This window comes from Toxotes jaculatrix, chromosome 5 (assembly GCF_017976425.1).
Source record: "Toxotes jaculatrix isolate fToxJac2 chromosome 5, fToxJac2.pri, whole genome shotgun sequence".
Classification (NCBI taxonomy): domain Eukaryota; kingdom Metazoa; phylum Chordata; class Actinopteri; family Toxotidae; genus Toxotes; species Toxotes jaculatrix.
The window spans coordinates 15,617,826-15,643,724 of record NC_054398.1 but is presented as its reverse complement, the minus strand read 5'-3'; the positions used below and the strand labels follow the sequence as shown (position 1 = coordinate 15,643,724).

General features: G+C 41.7%; 2 protein-coding genes across 4 annotated transcripts in view; one reads left to right on the top strand and one right to left on the bottom strand.

The window, feature by feature from the left end:
* The first annotated feature begins 1,606 nt into the window (after positions 1-1,606).
* Positions 1,607-6,395, top strand: isl2a (ISL LIM homeobox 2a). The gene is made up of 6 exons (XM_041038620.1): positions 1,607-1,920; positions 2,389-2,578; positions 2,928-3,187; positions 3,823-4,109; positions 4,937-5,104; positions 5,779-6,395. Exons 1-6 carry the CDS (start codon positions 1,680-1,682, stop codon positions 5,893-5,895), a joined length of 1,263 nt encoding a protein of 420 aa, XP_040894554.1. The 5' UTR covers positions 1,607-1,679; the 3' UTR covers positions 5,896-6,395.
* Positions 6,396-7,859: 1,464 nt separating this feature from the next.
* scaper (S-phase cyclin A-associated protein in the ER) overlaps positions 7,860-25,899 on the bottom strand; it is a 58,109-nt gene continuing 40,069 nt past the window's right edge. For 2 of the 3 annotated variants that reach the window (XM_041039027.1, XM_041039028.1), the window contains exons 24-31: positions 24,128-24,251; positions 22,212-22,438; positions 20,393-20,548; positions 17,940-18,174; positions 16,240-16,389; positions 10,045-10,236; positions 9,029-9,077; positions 7,860-8,811 (exon numbers count right to left, since the gene is read on the bottom strand). In XM_041039027.1, the coding sequence (XP_040894961.1) occupies positions 8,714-8,811; positions 9,029-9,077; positions 10,045-10,236; positions 16,240-16,389; positions 17,940-18,174; positions 20,393-20,548; positions 22,212-22,438; positions 24,128-24,251 (1,231 nt within the window). In that variant the 3' untranslated portion in view covers positions 7,860-8,713. The remainder of the gene's footprint in view (positions 8,812-9,028; positions 9,078-10,044; positions 10,237-16,239; positions 16,390-17,939; positions 18,175-20,392; positions 20,549-22,211; positions 22,439-24,127; positions 24,252-25,899) is intronic. The other variant, XM_041039029.1, reaches the window with a different exon arrangement.

Genomic DNA, 25,899 nt, shown 5'->3' with positions numbered 1-25,899 from the left:
GGCGTCAAAAAATGGCAAAAAAGTCACATTTTTGTAAGACCTCAAAATGTCATAAAAAACGTCATACTATAGTAAGGCGTCAAAAAAGTCAAATTTTTGTAAGACCTCAAAATGTCATAAAAAACGTCATACTATAGTAAGGCGTCAAAAAATGGCAAAAAAAGTCAAATTTTTGTAAGACCTCAAAATGTCAATGCAATTTCCCCATTGTGGGACTATTAAAGGTTTTATCTATCTAATGTCATAAAAAACGTCATACAATAGTAAGGCGTCAAAAAATGGCAAAAAAAGTCACATTTTTGTAAGACCTCAAAATGTCATAAAAGACGTCATACTATAGTAAGGCATCAGAAAAAAGTCATTTTTTTCGAAGACCTCAAAATGTCATAAAAAACATCATAGTATAGTAAGGCGTCAAAATATGCCAAAAAAAGTCATATTTTAGTAAGACCTCAAAGCCTAAATAACACAAAAAAATACGGTTGTGGTACAAAAAAATTCACCGGCTTAAAATTCTTACATAAATTAGGGCGTGGTTACGTTTAGCGACAGTTTCATAGAGAGGCACTGGCAGTTAACTCTTTGCTAAAGCATCGGCTTGCCTAGGCAGTTATATCCAAAGGCCACTGGCTACTTCCAGCGGTTGACAGGGGCTGCAGTGGATGAAAAAGTTCTAGGAAAATAAATTGTCTGCATGTTTTTTTGTGTGACTCTCTCTCTCTCCCTCTCTTTCTCTCTCTCTTCCTATATTGTGCCTTTGCTCTCTCTCTCCCTCTCTCTCTCTCTCTTCTTCCTTCTCTCTCTTTTAGCAATCGCTTACTAATGTTTGAGTTGTGTGCATGTGATAGTTAAGGAATTGATCGAGTCTTTCGTGTTAATATTTTTTTCTCGGTCACAGTCTCATATCAGCTGTCAGCCACCAACAACAGCCCAGTAAATTCAGAGAATTTATAACTGATCCATTCACAAGAGAAAACTGGTTCTAAACTGAATCGCTCTATGGATCCGAGATTTCTATATATTTCAGCCAGCAGAGGGCTCTCTACAGCAGTGTGAGAATATTCGTCATCTATTAGAGTCACTTGAAACAAAAACAACAAAACGCTATTTATTTATTTATACAATGAACAACCAGATTTTAACCCTGAAGTGAATAATAACAATAACAACACAACAATGATAGTTATAATAATCACCAGCATTATCATAATCATTTATTGAACTAATAAAAATGCTAAACAGTGTTCTTAATTTTTCAAAATAACATTTTCAGCATTTTTGTGGATTTACTTGAAAAACATCTGCAAAACTACAACAAACACAATATCATAGTAATCTAGGATAATGACAACACACTGACCACAAAATAATAATTTTTAAAAAACTATATTTTTAAATTAAAATAAAAAGAATTGTAGTATGAGCCCCAAGATAAATATTAAGGGAATGTGACTCCAAAGGAAATAATAGTAATAATAATAATATAGAATCTAAGCTCATGTTTGATGTCAAACAATAAGCACAAATTACTGTGAAGCAAGTTAACAGAAAAAAATGCTTTCACTTTGGAAATAGAGATGGTCAGGCAGCGTTGTGGGGGGGAAGCCACAGCAACTCTCACAGCCAGTCCAAGAAGCCAATAGAAAAAAGCAAGAGCAAGGGTCCAGGAGGAGATTTGCATGGCACCCTCTCCCCGGACGCAGAGAGGTCCAGGTTTACAGACGTCACTGGTCGAGGATCTTTGTTTTCTCTCCACCTCTCGGTGGAGGAATACAAGTTTATCATCCAGCCAGGGACGGGACGGTCTCCTTTGTCGCTCCTCTCCTCCATCTGTCGGACTTGTACTGGGCTATTTCTCCTGTATGGTGGATATCCTGCTCAATACTTCTTTCTTGGATGATATGGGGGATCATTCAAAAAGTAAGCTGCTCCTCCTTCTACTCCCACATTATCATTCTGGGGGTTTTATTGCGAGTTTTCAGTATTTCCTTTATTTCCTCACCAGCGTGTAGTCTCTTGAATTTGATGATAAATCGCTCGCATGCATTTCGAAGTTTGTAGAATAACATAGAAAGCTGCAACCATGGCATGATCAGCAGCCTTGTCACCTCACCTCAAACCACTGTAATATTCATTTAATGTCCTTATATAATCTTATACTGCATTTGTATTTCTCATGCGTTTAAAGTTATGTGGGCGACTTGGAGATGTTTTAGCTCTTATGGCCTCATAATAATTCAGTAAATTTCCTGAGAAGACCCAACATGTTTGTTGTTATACGCGCACAACAGTTTCTCTCGTTAAGGTGAAAGGGGGGTTTAACAGGGATGTCACGGGGATTAAAAGAGCGCACACAGTGTTGCATTAATGCATTCCCCCATCACACAGAGAAGTCGGGAATCGCAATGTGTGTGGGCTGTGGAAGTCAGATACACGACCAGTACATCCTGAGAGTCGCCCCGGACCTGGAGTGGCATGCAGCCTGCCTCAAGTGTGCAGAGTGCAGCCAGTACCTGGACGAGACCTGCACTTGCTTCGTCCGAGACGGAAAGACTTACTGTAAAAGAGACTATGCAAGGTAGGAGTCCAACTATATTCAGTTTCAATTTCATTTATTTTTTTCTTTTTACTTTCGTATATTTTACAGGCCCTGTGTTGAAAAGAAAGTGGTGGATTTAGGGAGCAACCGAGATAAGATAGAATAACATTTCCATGATGAAAGTGCGCGACCTGAATCATCATTTACGTTGCAGGCATCCTGTTTTTAAGTCTTCTCCTGTGATCATTATATCAGCTCACAGCTTTTTGTGCTTCTTTTGATTGGAACATAAACTGCAGCTCAGCCTAAATTTCGTTTAAGTCAAGTGGGGGATCATTCAGGGGAGAAAAAAGGCATGGGACCGACACATCTTTGCGCTCCCTTTCAGGTTATTTGGCATCAAATGTGCAAAGTGTAACATGGGCTTCTGCAGCAGCGACCTGGTGATGAGAGCCCGGGACAATGTGTATCATATGGAGTGTTTTCGGTGCTCGGTGTGCAGTCGACACCTCTTGCCGGGGGACGAGTTCTCCCTGCGGGACGAAGAGCTGCTGTGCCGGGCTGATCACGGTTTGCTGGTGGAGCGGGCCTCTGCAGGGAGCCCGCTCAGCCCGGGGAACATTCACACCAGACCGCTGCACATCTCAGGTACAAACTGGATCATTGCTTCTAAAATATCCCTGGTATTATTATTATTATTATTATTATTATTATTATTATTATTATTATTGTTGTTGTTGTTGTTGTTGTTGTTGTTGTTGTTGTTGTTGTTGTTATTATTATTATTATTATTATTATTATTATTATTATTATTATTGCATTGACAGGCCTGTTTCTCTTTCTTGCAATAATAATATTTAGACTTTGTATTAAAAATAGAGAGGCCCACTCTGAAAATTATTTTGAGGCAAACAGAATCAGTCATGTAAATATATTTCACTCTGTTTTATTCTGTAACAGAACTACATTTACAGTGTGTCGAAGAAGTATAGCGTAGTTTATATATAGCTTATAGAGTTTTTCTGGCACTATGTGAACGCAGTGACTCAACAATAGTCTAATAATAATATTTTGGTATTTCTATTTCTAAAGCATAAAATATTTTTAATAAAGTGCACACTGTGTTAACTGTAAATCCATAGATTATTTGTTTCTTTAATGTCTTCAGTTAAGTTTACCATAATTTCTTGTTAAATATCTACTTATTTATTTAATGTCTATTAATACAGAACAAGTTAATTTATAAACTTTAAGCAAGTTATTGAATTTTTCCTACTTCTCAGACCCGGTTTCCGTCCGGCACCCTCCTCATCACCGGAACCACGTTCACAAGCAGTCCGAGAAGACCACCCGAGTCCGGACGGTGCTGAACGAGAAGCAGCTCCACACCCTGCGGACCTGCTACAACGCCAACCCGAGGCCGGACGCTCTGATGAAGGAGCAGCTGGTGGAGATGACCGGCCTCAGCCCCAGGGTCATTCGCGTCTGGTTCCAGAACAAGCGCTGCAAAGACAAGAAGAAGTCCATCCTGATGAAGCAGCTTCAGCAGCAGCAACACAGCGATAAAACCGTGAGTTCACTCTGTTTTCATGATAAAATAATTTACAGTGTTTACAAGTCCAAATCGACTTGTGCAACACCTGATTATTTACTCTCGTAAAACTTCATTCCTCCATTCATTAAAAAATATGAAAAACTGAGCAACAGTTTGTGTGAAAAACCAGGTAATCACATAATGTTCATGCAGTGTTAATGCCACACATTTTCTCTATAAGAAAAAGAAATAATTAAATGGAAATACTGCCAGAGAAAAAAAAACATGGCGAAGTGAAATGATTCAGACTTAGTCTGATATTTAAAAGCACAGTGTGAGTAAAAAAGAAGATGAATTAATATTTTCCACAAATCTTTAAAGAAACAGTAAAAAAAAAAACCCGTGAGTCTTCCTAACACCACTACTTCCTTTTTTTAATTTCTTCTCTTTCACTTTCTTTCTAAATATGTAAATGGTATGGTTTTGACAAATATGAAAATAATCGTAAATTGAATTATTCAATCGAATTATTATTAACCGAATTAAGCCCACTTTTATCGAACTATTGCAGAAAGAGATTTCTGTTGTTCACGGACTCATAGCTTATAAAAGTTTAATATGCATGTTTACAGATTAGTGGTTAGTCAATCATCATAAAAATTCAGTGTTTTTCCGCAGTGTTTGGTTTGTTGCCTCACAAATTTGGCTGCTGGTTCTCCTCACAATAACAGAAAAAATGTCTTGATAATGTTCTGTTTTTTTTTTTTTTTAAATTTATCATTGCATTATTGACCCTGGAATTAAACACACTTTAACTTCCACATCAAGTGCCAATATAAGAGTGTTTTTCGTTCCTCCCGTAGAATCTGCAGGGCCTGACAGGCACACCTCTGGTGGCAGGGAGTCCTATCCGGCACGACAACACCGTGCAGGGGAATCCTGTGGAGGTGCAAACCTACCAGCCACCCTGGAAAACCCTCAGCGACTTCGCCCTGCAGAGCGACCTGGACCAGCCGGCCTTCCAACAACTGGTAGGATTACATTTGATCATATCAAAAAATAAATTATTTTAAAAATAATGTAAAGAGACTGCTATGATAACAATCAGAGAGAGAGAGAGAGAATCTTTAAGATGCATTTATAATGAAAAATAATTCCTATACACAGATTAAGCTGATGGTATAATCAAGACTTTAACGGTGATGATGACGGTGGTTAAATTAAAATAAATAAATAACTTAACTAATCTGTCAGACTGATCCCCAAGTTCTAATGTATAGTCCTGCTCGGATGATGTGGCAGCCTTTTATTTTCAAAAGGCTTAAGTGCAAACAAGCTGTTTCTGGTGCCAAAAGGTTTCTCAGTCCTGTTACCCCCCCCGTGCAGTCACATGATCTGCTGATGGGGTCTCGGGGTGATTTACAAGACTGATAAAGTGATATGTTTTCACATGTTTTTAATAGATAGGTCTGATACACTGGGAAAAAATGAATGAAATTACAAAACTGAATTTACAGCCTGACCCTGGTCATAAGCACATTCACTAACATGTTGATTAAGTTGGGGGTTCGCGAGAAGTGTGGCTCCAATAGAGAGAGAGAAGTGCTGTTTTTTTTTTTTTTTTTTAAGAAAGTAAAAAACACAAATTAATCTGTGGTAAATCATATTTTCCTGTTGATCTGACTCCCTCTGTTTCTTCCGGCAGGTGTCTTTCTCTGAGTCCGGCTCTCTGGGCAACTCCTCGGGCAGCGATGTGACCTCTCTGTCGTCGCAGTTACCGGACACACCGAACAGTATGGTGCCGAGTCCTGTGGACACGTGAGGAGGTCAGAGAGCCGCGAAGACCTCAGTAACTTTCAATCAAGAAAAAAAAAGAAAAGAAAACGCATAAAGGACCAGGATGGATTATGTTCGAGGATACATTCAGCGGCCCCCCTCCCCGACTGGAGGATTGGAGGTGTGACTGTACCCTTTACGTCTGTCTTGCTCAAGGACACTTCGGCAGGACACACAGCTGCTGAGGGACATTATGCTCTAGGGGCTTCTCTTTTATGGGACACCTCACCTTCAAACATGATGCCAATGCCCGAACTGGACAGATATCGAGGGGAATATGTTTCAAACAACGTCAGCCTGTACTGGACGTCTGAACTGTAACACTTCCCAGTATGTTTATCAGGAAAATACAAACTGTGTAGATGTGCATGATTTCTAAGTTTCAATATCGACTCTTGTAAATTAATGAAACAGATGAGAGAGATGCGCACTGTTCGCGCTCTTCTCCAGAAAATAAGTTATTACTATTTATTACGAGGACAGACATAGCCGATCTTATCAATAAAAAAATCATAGTTCTAACTGATTATTGCATGCAAAATCCATTTGTTCCGTAAACTTTCAGAGGAATTTTAATAATAGCCGGGAAAAAAAAATAAATCAGTGTTAAGGTAAAACGGAAACGCATCTGCTGCTCATAATGTTTGACACTGTTTTGAGTGGAGGTTACAGAGGTGGAGGAGCTCCCTACCACTATTCACACTTTCATTGAGGATCATTTATTAAAACCCAAATAAATTAACACACAGAGACGCGTGTTTGAGCAAACAGATATTTAAAATTCAAGTGGTAGCAAGTGTTCAGTTGCCCAGATTTTTGGGTGCCCTAATTTAGACCTGCTCCGTTTCTGAGCCAACTGGATCAGCGACTGGTGGTTGACAAGATATCAGTAACCGTTTGGCCCGTGGGTCATAGGTCACTGAATCAGGCACTGTAGGCTCAGGCCTGTTTAATTCGATTTTTAATATCATTATTATGACCTACAAATGCAGTAGAATGGGATTATAATCATAATATATTATTGTGCACAGTGTTATATTCCCGTTATAGTGAAGAAACGATGAATATGGTCTTACCTAAACAAACGTCGGAGTGCCATACCGAGCCGAGGCCCTCGGTTACAAGTCTAGACAGGGGACAGGCAGCGGCGGCCCCCTTATCTGCATCTGGCATCACCTGCAAAGGATACACTGAATGGACCCACAACAAAACGTGCAGCCGCGCAGCGCTGAGGGGACTCTCAGCCCGCGGACGCATCCTGGCGTGTCTCGAGTTTATTTTCATTCCAGTAGGAATCCCGCATGGCAAATAGCCGCTGGACAAGAGAGCACACAGGTCAAGCCGGGACTGACACCCTACACCTCAACAATTTGTTGGGGAGGATCGGCTTTTATCAGTGAAGGAAACGGAGTCTCATTGAAATCAAAATCCTGTTAAGTCTCTAAGACACGCTGATACACTAAATCTTTAAAAGGGGGGGTGGGACAAGAGATACAAGAGTAGCAACAAGATAGTTCAGAAGAAAATGTTAATTAGAAATATACTAGACAGTGCAGTCTAATAATCATTAAAGCCTCTAGAGGAAATCACTATAAATCACTGTAAAGCTTAAAATAAATACAAACATTGCAGGATATTTTCGCTGGTTTCTAAATGTGCAAGTTAACTGTCACATGTACAGAACTAGAGGCAACAATGATTCTGTACTAGTGGATATTTATCACTATATTTTGAATATAGACTATACACCAATCAATAAACCTCCAGCGATCAGGGCAGGGCAGGTACACAGGGAAATTGCTTCGTTAAAGGCAGCTAGATACATTAGTGGTGTCCAAAAGTAGATTGAAAAGTTATTATAATTATTTTTGTGACATGTGAAAACCACGGCTCCCTTCAGGGTGTCAGATTGTGTTCAAATGTACAATTTACACCGGTTTGAAATTCAATAACGGCATTTGTTTTCTACAGTTTATAGAAATCCATCAAGCCATAGACCAAATTAACATGTCTCACCACAAAGCTAAACATGAGTAGATGTGTTGATGCTCCTTAAGTGATATTACTTTAAATGTGTTTGTTTTGCACAGAATAAAACTGAAGAACAACAATAAATAACCGTAAGTATTTTTATTTTATATGATAAAGGTAAATAACTCAATAAATTATATTAATTTTAAGTGCCTCTTTAACAGAGAGACAGAAAAATGAAAAAAAAAAAGACATGAACTTGAAAAATATTACTGAAAACATTTGCAATCAAGGCAGGTCATGTAACTCATCACTGGCATAATGTAGACTAGAGATAACATTCTGGTCATTCACATTCAAAAATGAGACAAACGCAATAAATTAACACAAACAGTATGGATGAAAATGTTTGGCAAATTATTTGTTACAGTATAAGTAAATGTGTCAGACTTAACTTGTCACTGCTCTGAAAACGGGTCCATTTCTATCTACAACAGAAACACAGAGAAACACATGGCTTTTTTTGGGACATTAAATGGAATAGTTGTGCGTGTGTTCTACCTGCGGTGTACAAAACAAGACATTTTGTGCAAATTCCTCATAAACATCAATCTGATTTCTAAGAAATCAAAACGGATGCATCAACACAGGATAAGGCTACACAATCTTTACATTTGACACAGTCTGAAGAACTTATAACTTACTCGTGTGTAGACTTTAAGTCAGGGAAAAGAAAACAAACAAATAGACAAACAAAAAACATCTCCACCGCTCAGTCTCTTTTATAGTGTTTATATTGTGCTTATCCAATCTGGGGACAGTGGGCAGCTCCATCACTCCTCCTGCTTCTTGAGAAAAAACTGCAGCGCTGAGTCCCACTGATCTCTTGGAAAGCGGTTGGACAACTCGCAGAAATCCAACAGCTGGGAAACTTCGCGCAGACAGAAAAGAACATCTACATTATTATCTGAATTTCACCAAAACAAGCCTAAAATGTGGTGTCCTGCCACGTCATAAGTAGCTGTTTTCACAGGACGTGACACCATTTATAAACCATTTAAATATCTTTATAGAATTAAAAATAGAAAATGTATAAAATCTTTCCAACTTTTTGTTACGCGTTTGATACATTTATCAGAGTAACTTACCTGCTTGTTTTGTTTTGTTGTCTGATTCTTTCTCATTTGCAGCACAGTCCTAGGGGGAATTAATAAGGAGAAGTAATGTCTAGAGTAACAGTATATTGCAAGTTCTAGTAGTGTTCTCTCTCTGTGTGTGTGTGTGTGTGTGTGTGTGTGTGTGTGTGTGTGTGTACAATTTCAAAATAACAAAGAAAAAACACACACACACACACACACACACACACACACACACACACACACACACACACACACACACACACACACACACACACACAACAAAACCTAAAATATGAAGAAAAATTTTAAGCTGCCATTACAGTTTGATCTACTTGTGCTTTACCAATTAAACTAAATGTTTTCAGTACAGTGATATCAAACCAGCCTGGCTCACAGTGTTTCACTGCGAGGAATGCTCTGGAGGTTAACTCAACAATGAGGGCAGCGGGGCAAGACGCCATGCATTATTGCTTTGTTTGAAAGAAGTGACAATAGCTTGTCTCCCTTTGAATGGAAGTTAATCGGTGTCTAAACAGTGGTGCTTGCAGAGTGGTGAGGGGCGTGTTGTTAGAGGAAGATGAAGGAGACAAGCTGTTTACTGGGAGTTGCACCAGTGGCAGGTAAATCCACTGTGAAGGAAGCCATTTATCTTTGTAAAAAGCTGCCTGTTACAGATTCACCGGGGCCCAGATGAGCTATTGTTCATCAGCCGGCGCAGAGAAGTTCCCTTCTGATGTGACGGAAATTTATTTAGAGGCAGGCATAGACATCTCAAGGCCAAAGAGGAGGGTTTTTATTATTTTTGATTTTGAATATATATTTTTAAAACATTTTTAACACTGGCCTCAAAAAAGAGTCACACCTCTTTTAAATTTTTTTTTTGGGGGGGGGGGGGGGGGGGGGGGTTGCAACAGTCCCAAATTTTTTGGTCTTGAATAACTGAATTGTTTATAGTATGTAAGAATGTAATAATACACAGCATGTAAATTCATATACTGTATGTGTGACCAATGTCCCACATTTACCTGAATGAACGTAGCCAGTAGCACACAGCTCATCTCCTGCTGCAGGATGACCTTGTTCTGAGAGTTGTTGTAGCAGGCCGAGATGAGGGAGGGGAAGAGCACTCTGATGAGGCGCGGGTGGCTGAAGTACTGGAAGGGCAGCTGACACAGTTTCTGCAGCACGCTGGGCTGGCGGCCAGACTGCACTATCACCTGGAACACACAGGGAGCAGGGCCAGTCAGTCACTAAGCCAGTCAGGCGGCCAGTCAGTGGCACTGCTAGTTGTAAATCACGGGCCTGCGCCCCTCCCACATGTAAATCTGCCACTAAAACAACACACAAAAAGCCATTAGGAGGAGACCTGGGGGGCACAGCCTCCCACCACACAATTACAGGCTATAAAACACAATGATGGGATGTTTTGTTCTTCCTTTGTACCAACAGCAATAGCAGAGCTGCTGTAACATAAGAGGGAAATGAGAAATGGGAACTGATGTCATTATCAGCGGTTAAAACTTCACTTTCAAGTTTTGCGTTGTGCTCTTTAAATGACTCTCAAAGCACAGAATCAGTGCAGGAGTGAAGCCCAGGTTGAGAGGGCGTTCATAGTGCAACAGGGGGTTCGACGGGGTGGGGTGGCGGGTGAAAGGCAGGGTGAGCAAACCTCCACCAACAGTGTGGCCACCCCCCACTTTAAGAAATGAGCAATACCATTAATGGTATTTTCACCCTGCCGACATCCTGCTCTCCATCACAGCCCGTCAATCACACACCATCACATCCGGGCCACCAGTATTAAAACCAAATCACTCCCAGGCTCATTTGATTAGAAAGGGGACTGCTGCAAAGGAAGGGGTCCCCGGCCTAATGCTCTGGTCACCTCCCTTGAGCCTTGGAGGACCGAGGACCAAGCAGCCCTCTGAGAGCCAGGGGGAGGTCAGAAAAAAAAAAAAAAATACCAAAACGCTGCTTTGCAGGTACAGACTATGAGACCGGGGGGGGGGCTCAACGTCAATGGAAACCAGAAGGGCAAGGTGAGGTCCCCAAGTCATGGTGACATAAATTCACAAGGTTTACAAGATTTTAAAAATACACTCTCTAATACTCTTCCACTGGCTTCTCCTTTGATAGTGCACTCCAAGTTTTAGCAGCAGGATAAACAAAGCGATAATTCTTGGCTTTTATCAGTTCAAGGTGAAGCTTCTCAGAGCTGCCCTCTACAGCGGCGTTCAAAGGGGACACAAAACAGCGCCATTTCCTATCATCATCTGTTTAAAGAATCCATATGGACGGGTCAAACAAACTGAACTGTAATACATGACAAATACTTAAAAATGTGAAGAGCGCCGCATTTGTCAGCCCTAAGATGTAAGTGCTAATTTTTGAAGCTTAGAGAACAGGTGAATAATTTCTGCTCTGGTGCATAGTACTAAGAGCAAGACTGAATTAAAGAATAGTCTTGAGTACATTACAAAGATGAAAACCGTGTTGTGAATATGTGTGCGTAACAGTGGAAGAACAAAATCCCCACAGTTTCACTGATTCAATAAGTGTTTTTCACAAAGGAATGTGGGACTCGCTGGACACAAATTCATCCACTGAAGGAAGGGGGGAAAAAAAGCAAGCTCTGGTTGTTTTCAAAGTAGAGCTGCTTATTTTCAGTGCATTTAGTTTTAGCATTTTCATGCTACTTTCCACTAAATCCTATGATATCGTATTTATCTTGTCAGTTGCAACACCGCCCAAAGACGAACTGGCAAAGAGGGGGTCATAAATTTATGCGGCTGAATTCATTACAGAGCCAAAATCATGATTCTGCAAAAGCGAAAGAATCTATTCGTTCTTGTGTTTTAATCCAGGACATTTATGGTTTAGGTATCATAATTTAACACCATAGCAAGTGTTGGATGTTTGAGCCGGGGCTCTGAGGAGATCCAACCCACAAATCACCCAGCGATCTCATAATCCTCCACTACGCACAGTTCCATCTTCAGCTGCCTAAACAAATTGTCCACCCTCAAGTGCCTGACGCAGAAGGCCATAAAACAAAGCCTGGTGGCAGCAAGAGTCTGGAGGTAACAAAGAAACTGAGTTCCCTGCCAACTTTCCACGCCTCTACCAGGTGAAGAGCAGCACCAGAGCCCGAAATGGTTTCCAACTAGAGATTATGCTGTAGCGTTACTTCTCCCGTCCCGGCTGAAGTATCTGCAGCTCAAAGCCTGCCATCATAAAACTAACAACAAGCATCTGAACACATGCATCTGGCCCGTGTATAGCGCAGACCCTGTAAAAACTCAAGTGTCTTGGCTGCTCTGTTCTTTCTTAAGTTCAGAGACCTGGCATTTTCAAACAGTGCAGAGTTTTATGACACTTCCATTACATAACTTCCTCACTGTCCACAATGACAACAAAGAGTGTGTTAAGTTAATGTTCTGAAACGCAAACAAATTCCTGGGAAAACCCAATGTTGAGGCGGAAACCAAAGTTAAAGCAGATTTAAGAACAGGGGGAAAAAAAAGTCATCATCCAGCCATGGAATAAAGAATAAATCTCAAAGAGCATAATTAGCCTGTGTGCATGAGGCTGCAGCGCTGCTGGAGAAGGCAAAAAATGTTCTTAATGTATTACTGCACGAATCTAATTATACATTTTTAATGTCACACAGAAGGAAAGTGACGATCTTGAATGCGTAGAGGCATTTCCATTCATTGTAGCGTCTAGACAACCCAAACACTTCAGGAAGAGCCAGCATCGGAGCAGGGCCATATATCTGACACTCGAATCCACAATACAAACCAGATCCATCACAGTGGAACCGCCTTACTGATAAGACGAGCAGCACAGCAGACGCCGCAAAGCAAAGTTAGTCAAATAACTGTTTAGTGTTTCTTTACAACATTTACAATGGCTTATTGAGAGGTGCACAGGACATGTGTAAATAGCCTGTGGACAACTGGATGCCGGTGAAGCAGACATTGACAAAGACACTCCAACTTGACTTTTAAAGGTAATTGTCAGTTGTCTTAAAACCCAATAAAGACTGGTTGTTTACACAATAAACCGTAATAACTCTATATTTATCTCTATAAGCTGACACTGTCGTTCCATCCCAGATCGCACTGCAGATAATTCTGCTCTGAAACTAACCTGACGACAGTGTTACAGACAAATGGAAACTCCTCACTGAAAGGTCTGCAGGGATAAAAATGTCCTCAGCCTCACTTTGAGTCAGTTGGACCTGTGTTCACCCTTGAAGCAGAGTGTAAATCATCTACCGAGCTAACAATCAGGCCCTCTCCTGCCAGTCAGAGCAGTGTGTCTGTCTGCGTTTTTCTGCTTCTGTTTACTCTGCTGGGTGATACAGAGTGTGCATTCCCCGGCACTGGCTCCCTATGGTCTGCACGAGCTGCACTTACCCTGGAGGCAGCGAGGGCTTGGTTGTCTTGGCAGTAATGGACCGCTGAAGGGAGCGTTTCAACATCAGGTTAACAGGAATTACAGGCCTAAAGCTTGGCTTGGGCCTGCGGGGCAGAGGAAACGCCCTCGTAGAGAATGGGAAGAAGAGGAATGACCCCACAGATAAGGCTGAGCTCTGGAGATGTGTGTGGGATGTTCAGTCTTGAGATGACCATAGCTCATGAGATGTTTACTGGTATAAAGAAAACATTTTACGAAATATAAGCACAGGAGTCAGGTAATATCAGAAGCCAGCGGAGGGAGGACTATCCAATTACATTTATAAGAAGGTTCAAACAATACCTGAAAGCATAACCGTTTCCGTGTGTATCTCACTCTGCTTGCGTGTGTGTGGCCATTTTCCATGTACTTAAGAAAAAGCAAAGTTTTCTTAAGACTTCCACACACTCAAATTGCTTGTGTCTTTCTAAAAAGCAAGTGGGAATCAGGTGGGTTAACATGTCAACAGTTTAAAATTACAGTCCCGTCAGCTCAAAGATTCAACGGATCATCACTGTGGATGAATCATAAATGAATCACTGTATTTAAAAACAAGGAGATTACTGGGACATATCTCTTCAGGGAAAAAGGAAGTACAGTTACATGTCAGTTACAAAATAGTTTTTTTTTTGTGAAAAGGTCTCTACGGACGCAGCCAACACACAATGAAACATATGGCTACATGGCTCAGCGACCCACATGAGCAGAGACACTTGAAAAACACACAAGCCTACATATGTCACTCTCCCAATGGCTTTTTGTGTCACAAGGTGAATTATTCATACACCCCCCCCCCCCTCCCCCTCCCCCTCCCCACCCCCCAGAGCAGAGGGAATACATCACTGTGTATGGTGCTGCTTCAAAGTTCTGCTTTTTATGAGCAGCCTTATTTCTAGAGCATATAGATGTATATATAAACAAAAGCTGGTGTGCCGACAGTGAATCAGCAGTCTCCACGACCGCACAAGCCACGGGTCGGGCCGCTTTTGTGTTCTGCCAGTGCTTACATTAGCTTGAGAAAAGCTCAAGCTGCTCTAAATATTCTCCTTAACGCCATCCATCTTGGTGCGGAACTGAATGGACGCATTCCAGGAACTGGACCACTGGCAAAGATCAACTCTGTGTGGAGGTTGTGCGGGATCTTGTTTCCCGACAATCTATACTCAAATGTGTTTAAAAAAAAAAAAAAAAAAAATTAAATTCTTAAACCCAAAAGCAAGGTAAGTGATTTTTTTGAGGGCGTTTTTGTCTAAACGTTCTTCTTGGCAGTACCCAGGTTCTGCAGGAATGACAGGTTTTGCATCAAATTAGCGACAAGCAAATGATTTTAGTCAATCACGGCTGCGCTTTTAATGCCCCTGTGGGTGTACAAAGACAAATCATCTGTCACCCACTTAATTTAATCATCAGTCCTCATTTAATTATTCAATATAATATGCAAATTTGAACTACAATGCCCAACAAATGCTAATTGCATGCATCATAATAATTGAATTAGACAGAAACAGAGAGGAGAGCTGTAGACTGGAGGAGGAATCTTTAATTAGAAGTAAAAAAATCTGGCAAATTAGAATCCGTAATCAGCCTATAAATTGTTGTGATAGAGGTTGGCTGTGACTGTGTGGACTTAAATGACATATCAGAGGTTTGAGAGTGAAGCTGTGGCTGCTGCCTGTGTGGGTCAGGCTTAACATAATCAAAGCCCAGCCAACTGTAGCATGGCTAATCAGGGGCCCGGTAGACGGGCCATGCATGACAGCCAATTACACAGCAGCCAGGTCTGCTCCATCACATCCTGCTCACTTCCATAGAGCCCCCTAAGTAGTTGTAACACTAGGGCCAGCACGCAGCCCTGCTTTACCAGGAGGGAACAATGGCTCACTCTGTGGGACAATAGACGACACACAGACCAAAAGCAGGAAGGTGCCAAGGCATGAATCTTTAAACAGGTGCTTTTTGTTACAATTACAAAACTACACCCTTTTTCTGACAAATAATACATGAGCAGAACAAAAGTAAGATGATATTACCTGGCTCTGTTAACTCAACAGACAGCCTTTCAAAATGGAAAGCATTAAATGCAACTTGTGCAGAAACCAGTTAAATGATTAGACTGACGGAATCGATGAATTGTGTTAATTAGAGCTGAAACAAACAAATGATTAGCTCATCAAGAGAAAATTAAGAGGTAACTATTTAGATAACTGATTCATCTTTCAGGGTATTTTTTTCAAGCAAAAATGCTAAATATTATCTGATTCCAGATTCTAAAACTATGAGGATTTGATACTTTTCTTAGTCATGTATGATTAAAAAAACTGTTGGACTGTCAGTCAGATAAAACAAGCAATTTGCTGCTATCAACTTAAATTACTTTTACAGCAGCACTTGCGTAAAAGTCATTAATCAGGTAAAAATTTGTGATAGCGCCATTTTAAATAAAGCTTTTTTTTGCTTATATAATTTTTGAGTACTTTTTAACCGTTGGCCTGAAAAATAAAGAGAAATAAAACTCACCGCTTTTGGTAATTGAGATCGTAATTTGTTTGACATATTACACACTGATCACTTCAACAATCAACTGATAAAACAAGTAGGTTAATGATTAATGACAAAAACTATTGTAAGTTACAGCTTTTACAGTGACAAAAAATATACTGCAGTGTTTATAGTGATATGGTTTTGTTCAGTTAAACTGAAAAAAAAAAAAGAAACTGAATTAATTACTGTGCAGTCAGTGCAGGTTCAAGATGGTTTACCTGGTTGTCAGGGTGGTTAACGGTGAAGTATCCCACACAGATGATAACTTCATGCAGCAGCTCTTCAGAGGAATGCTGGGAGCAGTACCAGAGCAGGGAGCTGACAATGTGCCGGAAAGCTAGAGACAGGCCCTCAGCTCCTAGAACAGACTGGCAAGTCCCAGACAAAGCATGTTAGTGTGTTCCACAGTAAAATAACCATAAATTGTCTATGATTGTGATTACAAAGAGCTCAACACAATAACAATGCAAAGTAATAAAAGGTTATATGTTTTGCTGCTGGGAACATACATGGTGTAAAAGTATAAGCAATTCGAGCGAGGTCCCACCATAAAACACCCCAATCCCGCTCAGAAATGAGATGCTAGGAGCAGCTCGTAGACAGTATTTATTAAACATGTCAGTGTGACAGAGCACCATAAGATCATCGCCAGTCTACTGGAAGTTTTGGTGTGTTAGCTTTGTAACATCCACAAACACAATACCTGAGAAGCTACACATTATATTCAAGCATCAAAACCTATTCATGCAGGCATCATGTAAGCAGCCCATAAAGTAAAAAAAAAAAGAAAAAAAGCTATAGTTATTTACAATAATCAAAATTAATTTAGAGGAAAAAAAAAATCATGTCACAGTTTGAAAAGGCAAACAGGGAAACCACTAAGTCAAGAGGGAAAACTGCATTTCTGCTGAAAACGGTTTGTTTTTTTTAGTTATTTTCAAGGATCACAGACTTGTTGCAGCATATTCTGCCAAGGTGCAGCCACGGCAAAACCAGATTATTTATACTGCAAAGGACCCTTTTGAAATTCCCATCTAAACATATTATTAGGAGCTGATGTGGCAGAAGAGTGAATTAACGGCCTGAATTCGGATCATCTGTCCACGACAATATGTATTAGTCTGCGCTGTTAGATAATGTGAAACACAAGGTGACTACAACTCCTGGCCAAAAAAAGAAACGTTATTTAAAATGTTCATAAAACTCCGGCAGTGAAATGCTTTCATTTCCAGCTGTTTTGAGTTGTCTGAATGTGGCAGGTCAGCAAGAGGAAGCCGCTTCAAAGTAATTACCACAAGACATTAAAATAATTAACGCTTGCTCTCGTGCCTTTCCGTCTACGCGGTGACTTAGCACAGTGAAGCTGTCGCCCTCTCCTCCTCGGGGTGGGTAATGTACGGCCCCAGCATACAGTGCTAATCACCAGCGCTCCATCCTAACGGCTGACCCACCGGGCTCTATTCAACCCCAACAACTGACCTGGGGTCAAAGGGCAGCTGTGTTTATGTCAATAGGTCAGCTTTGTCCTGAGGAGAACTCCTCTTCTAATGGCTCTTAGCAAAGGAACAAGCATCACTTTGGTCATGTATACAGATTTATTAAATCCAGGGCGGAAAATTTAAATATTTGTAGTAATTTTTATTTCTGCCGCTTGTGACAAGAGACAAGTTACTTAAATCTTTATGTTGTTTATTCAAATATCAGTAACTCAATGCCAAGCTACAAGCTAAAAAACATGCACTGAGAATGGGAATACAGAAAACATGCTCAAAGATCAGATGCAGAACAGTAAAATCAAAAATATACAATATGTCTAACCTGCCACCAATGCGCAAAATCTGCTGGATCTAAGGATTTTTTTTTTAATTATTTTTTTGACAAGCGAAAACAGAATACATTTTGGATTTATTATGAATACCTGGAAGGCAGATAGGTCAAGCAGGGCAAAACTGTTGAGGAAGCGGATGCCTTGCAAAGCCACCTGGATGACCCCGGGGCCGTAGGGCTCCTGACTCTGGGAAGCAGACTCTGGTAAGAAGCTGTGCAGCAGGATACAATACAGGGTGTGCACCACTCCCACCAGGTCCGTAGACTGCAACAAGGCCGTCAGTCCAGTCGGGTCCTGACGTTTATTGTCAAATATACTGGGAGCACTGATGAGCAAGAAAGAGAAAATGAATGGTCAGCAAAACCAAAAATAGCTGGAAGAGTTCATCCACAAATACACACAGATATAATACTGATAATGTAGCTTTAGTGTCTTTTGTGCTGTTCTGCTGTTGGTGTCAAGCAAAGAAAACAAAACCAAAATCAAAGTCAGACTGTTCTTGCGCTGCAATATCCAAAGACTGAGGACACAAATAATCGTCTGAACCTCGGCAGCTTCTAGATTTATTCACCAGACAAGAGCTTTGAGATAACTTTCCCTTTAGATAAGAGATACTACCCTGTTAGCGCAGTTTAAAATCAGTTGCATATTGCCTTGTTGGCTCACAGCTGCTATTCATGTGGAATTTATGGAATAACCATTTTCTCGTGTGCATGCGAGGAGCTTCCAATAAGCCTCACTTTTTTTTGGCTTAATTGGTAAAAGTCACTGCCAGTCAGTCTGGTTGTAACTGAAGAGTGGGACCTTTGGGATTCAAGATCGGCTCTTCCGCTCCCTCTCCAGCTACAGTAAACATAGTAATGCCATGACGTGAAGCTCATGGCAGAGACTCCAAGCTGGCAGATTGTATTGAGCCGACTGACAAGGTGCTGAGTGCTCCGGCACATTTAATCAAAGCCTGCCTGAGAGGATTCAAGGTGATATGTTTGTTTGGCTCCCACAAGATGCCACCATGTCGGTTAAAGGGATTGGTAACATCACCCTTTCATTGTACCTCACGTTTAACGACAAAACCGAGGATAATGCTGGTTGGAAAGAGGAGGTACAAGCTTGACAGTATGGAGAAAAGGCTCCATGTAGTAAGTCAAAGATCTAACCAGCCCGTCTGGCATTAGAACAGGAGATTTGTCATGCTGGGAGTTTCAAAAGAATCAAATCAGAGCAAATTAGAAAATTAACAAACGACACTAACAAAATCATTTCACAAACAATTCTGAGACGCTTTAGTTCCTGCAGGGGTGACGTGACTACACATGTTAACATATGTAGTCACATCACCACAAAACAAACTGAAACACCAGACAAAATTTAAGTAATTAATGCAATAATTATATTAGGTCTTTTCAGTGGCAATGCAGAAGATTCCAGTGAAAACCCTGGGCCGGTGCAGACAGACAATTTAAGACTACCGCAGCCGCACCAGCTGTGATTTGCAGCCATGTAGAGTGGAGGGTGTGTGACCTCTGGATGGAAGCTACAGTGCATGCTGATACTTGATGTTAGCCAACAGGCTCTGCGTGAAATATGCTGCTAGGCAAGAACACAGCCTCCTAATGCCATTATAATCCCCTGACACAGCAACTGGCATGGCCAAAATATTCTACAAGCCCGCTGAGCATTCTTTGTTATATATGACATACAGAGAATCTTGGCAGAACATAGCATGCTGGCTGCAGGATTGACCGTAATACTGGTCTCATTAAACCTGCAAGATCAGACACTATGTTTTCTCACAGATATTCAGTGACAAACACAGTTCTACTGTAGCTATCTTCTACCGTGCTCCTGTGAAGCAGTTGGTTGTTGTTACTGAAGCACCTTGCAGCTGGCAAGGTACGGCAGCATGATAGGTGAAACTGAAAAAGTTTGGAGTAACGTACTGTTAAGAAGTGAGGGTGTTGTGGCTCCATCGCTACCTAGATTCAGTGTAACAAACATGTAAAAGGCTATTCCAGCTTAATTTTTATTGTAATGCGTGACATCAAAGCATATCTGGGCCAGCCATGGTCAACATTTATTTTCCTTTTAAGTGAGGAATTGTGGTGCTGATGTCCCTCAGCATGTCTGTGTGCTTAGCCTCTGTCAGCGGCGCCACTGAACCTCTCTTAGTGGAGGTCACCGTAGCACACATGGGTGGGCTCCCCCCGCGCTGCAGGCTAAGGTTTATGGTGAGTGACAAGAGAGCTGGGTCAAGTAGATACCTATCTCTATCTGCAGTAACGACAGCTTAGCCAGCTAGCTGGCTGGAGGAAACGACCTGCTGGCTGATTGCAGAGGAACCACAGTCTTTGTCTGAATAACAATGAGTCCGTCTTTATGGATCCTTGTAACATTAAAGAACTGACAGTGACTGAGTCTCTGTCATTAAATGCCAAGAGAGAGGTCTGTGTGTGTGTGTGTGTGTGTGTGTGTGTTTGTCAGAGGAAGATCAAGAGATCACAGAGATGTTTAATTTGTGAAACAGAGTTTAGTGACCCGCTCACCGTCCGGTTACGACAAAACACAGCTTGCACATGCTGTGCAACAGAGCTGAGGCTTGCTGGAGGAAAGCAGACATCTTGGGGTGCTCGTCTACAGGACCTTGGACCGAAAGGAAGCACCCGTACAGCTTGTCAATCAGACCCATGTTTACTACATAGCTGCAAGAAACACACAAGAAGAGAGAAGACATGTAGCGGTTATTAGTATTTTTTTTCCCCTAGATGTTAAAAACAAATTTACCATGGGTGACTTCTTCTGTAAAAAAGCTCATCTCACACAGGCAGACAAAGACCTTTACTGTGCATACTTCCACAGCACTGCAGCTGAAAGCGGATACCTCACCTAAGCCCTCCACCCCCTGCATTTACTGTGATATCTCCAATTTGTCTTTGCCAATGACAGGTCTCATGATCATGTTCCCTGTACTCTTTCAGCCACAAATCACTGCTAATAGTGTCATTAGAGGGCTGTTGTGGCCCCTGTGCCAGCCCAGCTCTGGGCTGACCTGGGGCCGTCTTCTCACATCTCCGGTATGCCTGCACCTTCAGGCTCAGCTCAGGTACCAATAGCTTATGAAAATCTGGCAAATGCTCCTGCTGCCAATCAAGGCTTTCAAGTCACTGATATGGTCACTGTGAAGCCGCTGGTCCTCATTTTATCACTGTCTTGACTCTTTGCCTCTTTCACATACCTTTTTTTGTTAGAAGTGTCACTCACGGAGGTCCTCTCAAAACAGGTGATTATGACCATTTTAAACCAGCACTGCAGGTCATCTGACACTTGAACCCGAGGCCCATTGTTTTGACTTGATCCTCTTCCACAGCTTTACTTGGGCTGAAAGGATCTTTCCTCACACTGACTGCTCTGTTAAATGCCTGCTCCCTGTTTGACAACCAGCTTGGTGGTCAAACTCACCCCTTTGCATCTCATCGTTTGAGCATGGATTGAAAACATTAACGACAATGATAGGAGACTAAAAGCACTGAAAGCCAAACTGAGAAACTGGCAATGAGAGGAAAGGAAATGCTGAACTCCTTTCCATGTGATATATGGGTTGGTATAACGGGAGAGTGTTGCAAAAGCTAAAAATGTTTTGATCTTTTGTCCTTCCTCGCTGGCATATACATTATACAAGGCAGTTGTGGTAAATCTTGAGCTCGTACTTGGGATTACCAGTCTGACGATACCATTTTTCTCAGGCCCTCCCCTGTCTCCAGGGTTACGACTGGGTCAGTGGATGAGAGTGGTGGGCCTGTGCAGCTGCTCCGTCCAGATGAATCATGGCTTGTGGGAGGGATGGTGGAAAGACTGCACTCTTCCACAAGGCTTCATCAGGCTGGGCCTGCCTTTCCTCACAGCCCACATTTCTCCAGCACAGTACCGACTCCTACAGCCCAAACCCACATGGCTAGCTCAAACACCAGGTTCAAGGGGACCTTTCAAAGCTTTGGAAGTGCTCTTTGTTTATGCTACTTTGTAGCCCCCCCCCCCAACTGATTTTACTTGAAATGTGGCGCTGAATGTGTGGAAAAAGTACAAGCTGGAAGGATGCCAGACTACACCGTCATTCTCACACAACTCCCATTCTAACAAGACACCAGTTGGATTGTTTCCAAGAGATCTGACATTTTGTCAGCCAATTCTTTACATGAGACACACTGTTGAGGAAACAAGAGGTTGACCAATTCTCAACCCAGTGAAGAGGAGTTGAGGAGGGATGTACTAGAGGAGGTAAAAAGGTCATGAGATGAAAAAAAGAGGTGCCATGTAGGAGGAGGAGAAGCAGTGTGAGAGTAGCACAGGCCACTGGAAGGAAAATACCTGATTAAGTCTTGTGTGCGAGTGTTGAAGGACTCTGTGGCAGGCTTGACCTTGGCATCTGGGGAGGAAATCCACGTATTTTCGCCTTGTCCAGACTCTGAGATATGTGGCCACAGGGACCCCAGGATGGCAGCAATGGTCTGCAGAAGGCCTGTCGTCAAACCCTCAAAGATCTGTTTATTCACACTGCGCCCAAAAATGGACTTGTCCTCATCTGGGACATATAGCTGCAAGAATAAATAAAAAAAAAATTAAACAAGCCTGCATTTATATACAGAGCAATTAATAAACCTGCCTGTAATACACCCTGATGCTGACAAGCTGAAGTAGAAATCTGACAGCATCCAGATGCCATTAGACAAAATGTCTAGATAAAAAAAAAAAAAACAGGGAAATCTAACCTTCAGCATGCACATTAAAAGCCATTCAATTAACACAGAGGCTAGTGTTAAATAACTTGTCTTTGTTTAGAAAAGGGCTTTTCCCACATTGTTGTTACATTATACAGTTTAGTGAGTTCATTATTCAACACTTTTAGGCCACAAATGAGTAGATTCCTTTTGATACATAATGGCTACAATCATGATACAAAGTGGAGGCATTTCCTAAGCATAGAAACAGCAAATTAAGCTGGTGTAAACAAGTCAAGATGTACCATGAACAAGCTACATCCTGACAAGATGAAGGCTTAAATAAAAAAATGGTGCAGAAGAATTTAGACAGTGCATTTAGATGAGCATTTTCCTTATTCACATCTCCGGACAGATTTCACGAAACACACAAGCAGAAGTCCTCGTTTAAAATATAGGACTGCTGTCCAACGCAGAGAATGCTGTAAAGGTAAAACCTTCTCATTTGGTCTAATGGTTAGGGTGAATGCTGACAGCGTAGGTAAATCCACCGACATTCTCCACAAATCTAATTAAAAGGGGACATGCTCATATGGCAGCACAACCCCCACCGCTTTTCTCCATTGCTCATGCACACGCATACCAGAACACTGACATGCACATGTAAAAGTTAACAGTTGCAAATTAAATCACAGCTCATCAAAGAGGGGTGTGTAGCACGGAGCATGGATAATTATTGAGCCCAATTCTTAATCTGCATTGAACACATGGAGAACAGTTAGTTTGTCTCCTGAAGTGCTGTTGGATATGTCAGTCAGCAGAGCAGCTGCTGGGATATGTTTTATATAAACTGAAACATACAGCCTAACCTCTCCCTCTGCGCCCTAAGGAAATATGACTGCCTTGGATTGGAACTCGGCACAGGAGAAGGAAGCCCCAGTAGAGTTCATGCATGTACCACAACCTTGTGCCTGTGCCTTGTCCTGTCTGTGTTGTGAGTGTAGGCGGCCCCAGCGAGCCGCCACCGTTAGATGTTTGGAGTGGGCTGATGTTTACAGTTCTCCTTACAGAGTGCTGAAGGATATGGGCTGACATGTCGCCGCAGTGCAGCCTGCCTGCCTGCCTGCCTGCCTGCCTGCCTGCCTGCCTGCCTGACTGTGCTCTCACATTCCCCCAGTCAGGAGGCATCTGTGGAGAGGTTGGGCAACGGTTTGTTACTCGCTAGCTTGTGTCTTGCTCTGTCTTTCATTAACACTGTGGCAGGAACAGACACCAGCAAAAAGGCAGGGTTTTCTCTGAGGTCAAAGCGTTGTATATTAACAGATAAATGTAAAGAAAACAAGTAAGGGATTGAATAAATTGATGGTTAGGAACACTTGCTTAATTTGATCACACCTCAAGTGCTTTGGATACAAACATAATCAGCATCTCCACTATATTTACAGGACTTTATACACACTGAAATGGCAAAAACTAAATGGAAAAATACTGACTCACTGCATAATTTATGAAATAATTTGCTTGTGATGACAAATTAGATTCATGTGCCGAGGTGCATAGACTTACTGTGAGTTGATGCAGCAGCAGGTCCATGAGAAGCGCTATCTTGTTGCTAAACAGCACATGGGAACAGTTGAGGGGGCAACAGGAACATGCCAGGTAGTAGGTGTTTACAGCAGCACAGAGAGATCTAACACAGAAAGATGACAAACCATTATTAATCACAAGTTTAAAAAAAACACCGCAAGGCACGCTGATACTCCTCTAGCAATTCATTACAAAAACACTACTACTGGGATGTAAATGTCTAGCCCTGGGCACTGACAAGACTATCTGCAGTCATCAGGAAACCAAACACACTCTTCTGTATTTGTGGTTCCTTAAGGGTGTAGTTTGTCTTCACAAGTCAAAAGCGTATCTCACTGACAGCGCGAGTAAGGAAGCCGATTTGGGGAATAAAACACTCATATCAGCTACTTATGCGGAGACTCCCCTCGCTAGAGCCACCTTCAGAGAAACTGAACGCAATCTCAGTCCCATCTTGGCTGAGATGGTGCAGCATTTCCGCTGGAGAGATAAAACTATTCCTCTCAGCAGCTCCTCACAGCCGCCAGGCAGCCCCAGGCAGCAGCAGCCAGTGCTGAGCCAGCCAGCGTGCCTCTGTATTATGTCTTCTCTAAAACAAGCCCCAGAGAAGATTAATGCTTCAGATAACTGACCAATCGTTCTGCTTTGACTGCTACTCCCCCTCGCCCCCGTTTCATCAGTTAATATTTTCTGACAACTGTATATTTTAGCCATTGGCGGAATGGCGTGTCCTATCTGCTCGCTGGAAGAATGGAATCTGCCTCTCCAGTGCCTAAAGTAGGCCATGTTTATTCCAACTGGTAAACATTTTGATATCTACCGAAACCTTCACATCTGCTGCGCGTTTTCGGTCAAACCACACTGGCATAGTGAAGGAAAATAGATTAGGCTGAGGCAGACCCAAGTCTGTCAATAACTTCCTCTATTCTTTGCTTTGCATTTGCAAGTTGGCAGACCAGTCGTTTTGCCGTATCATTATTGACATTGCAGCGTAAAGCTGTCAGACATGGAATGTGGTGTTAATGTGAGAGGCGCTGTATTTTAAGTGTCGGATAGTGTCCAAATTTGACATCAAAGCTTACTTATGTCCACCTGAAAACAGAGAACTACAAAAAAAAAGAGAAAAAATATATACATATACATATACATATAAACTTCTACAGCCAGCTATATTGGTAGTAGCTCTATTAAAGCATAAAAATGGAGGAAAAAGCCAAGCCATTATGGTTAAGTGAACTGATAGAGTAGCATGTGTAGAACAAGAGGTGAGGTAACATGAGATCCTAACCAAACTATACTTTGTGTGCAGCCATGCAGCATCAGGACTCTGATTCCCCAGCGAACATGAGACAACGATCAACTTCTATGCAAATACCACAACGACACCTCAAATACCTGTTCTCAAATACTATTGTATAATTATATGCTTCACACAGCTTATGAAATTCAAACTGTGGTAGCTGCAATGCACATTCCTCCAAAGGACAAGAGTTACTTTAGGTGCCATAAGTCACTACGGAGGTGTTTAACATCATGTCAGGAGTAAAATAATGCATAATAGTAAGGATATCGTATGACCTATGAGACACTAAATGATGAGGAAGGACTGGCTTCTTTTACTGTCAAAGAGCTGTTTCAGAACAGCGAGATAAAGGTCGTCTTGGTCAGCGGTAGCATTCAGATTACACCTGTGACAACTGAGATTTGGTGCACTCTTCCTGCCAAATGTTTCTTGCATGAAGCGGTAGTGT

What these genes read in the sequence shown, in the direction of transcription:
- isl2a (XM_041038620.1), top strand. Translation starts at nt 1,680, where the DNA reads ATGGCACCCTCTCCCCGGACGCAGAGAGGTCCAGGTTTACAGACGTCA. An exon ending in TATGGGGGATCATTCAAAAA is followed by an intron (nt 1,921 to 2,388) that starts GTAAGCTGCTCC and finishes CCCATCACACAG; the next exon opens with AGAAGTCGGGAATCGCAATG. An exon ending in AGCAACACAGCGATAAAACC is followed by an intron (nt 4,110 to 4,936) that starts GTGAGTTCACTC and finishes TTCCTCCCGTAG; the next exon opens with AATCTGCAGGGCCTGACAGG.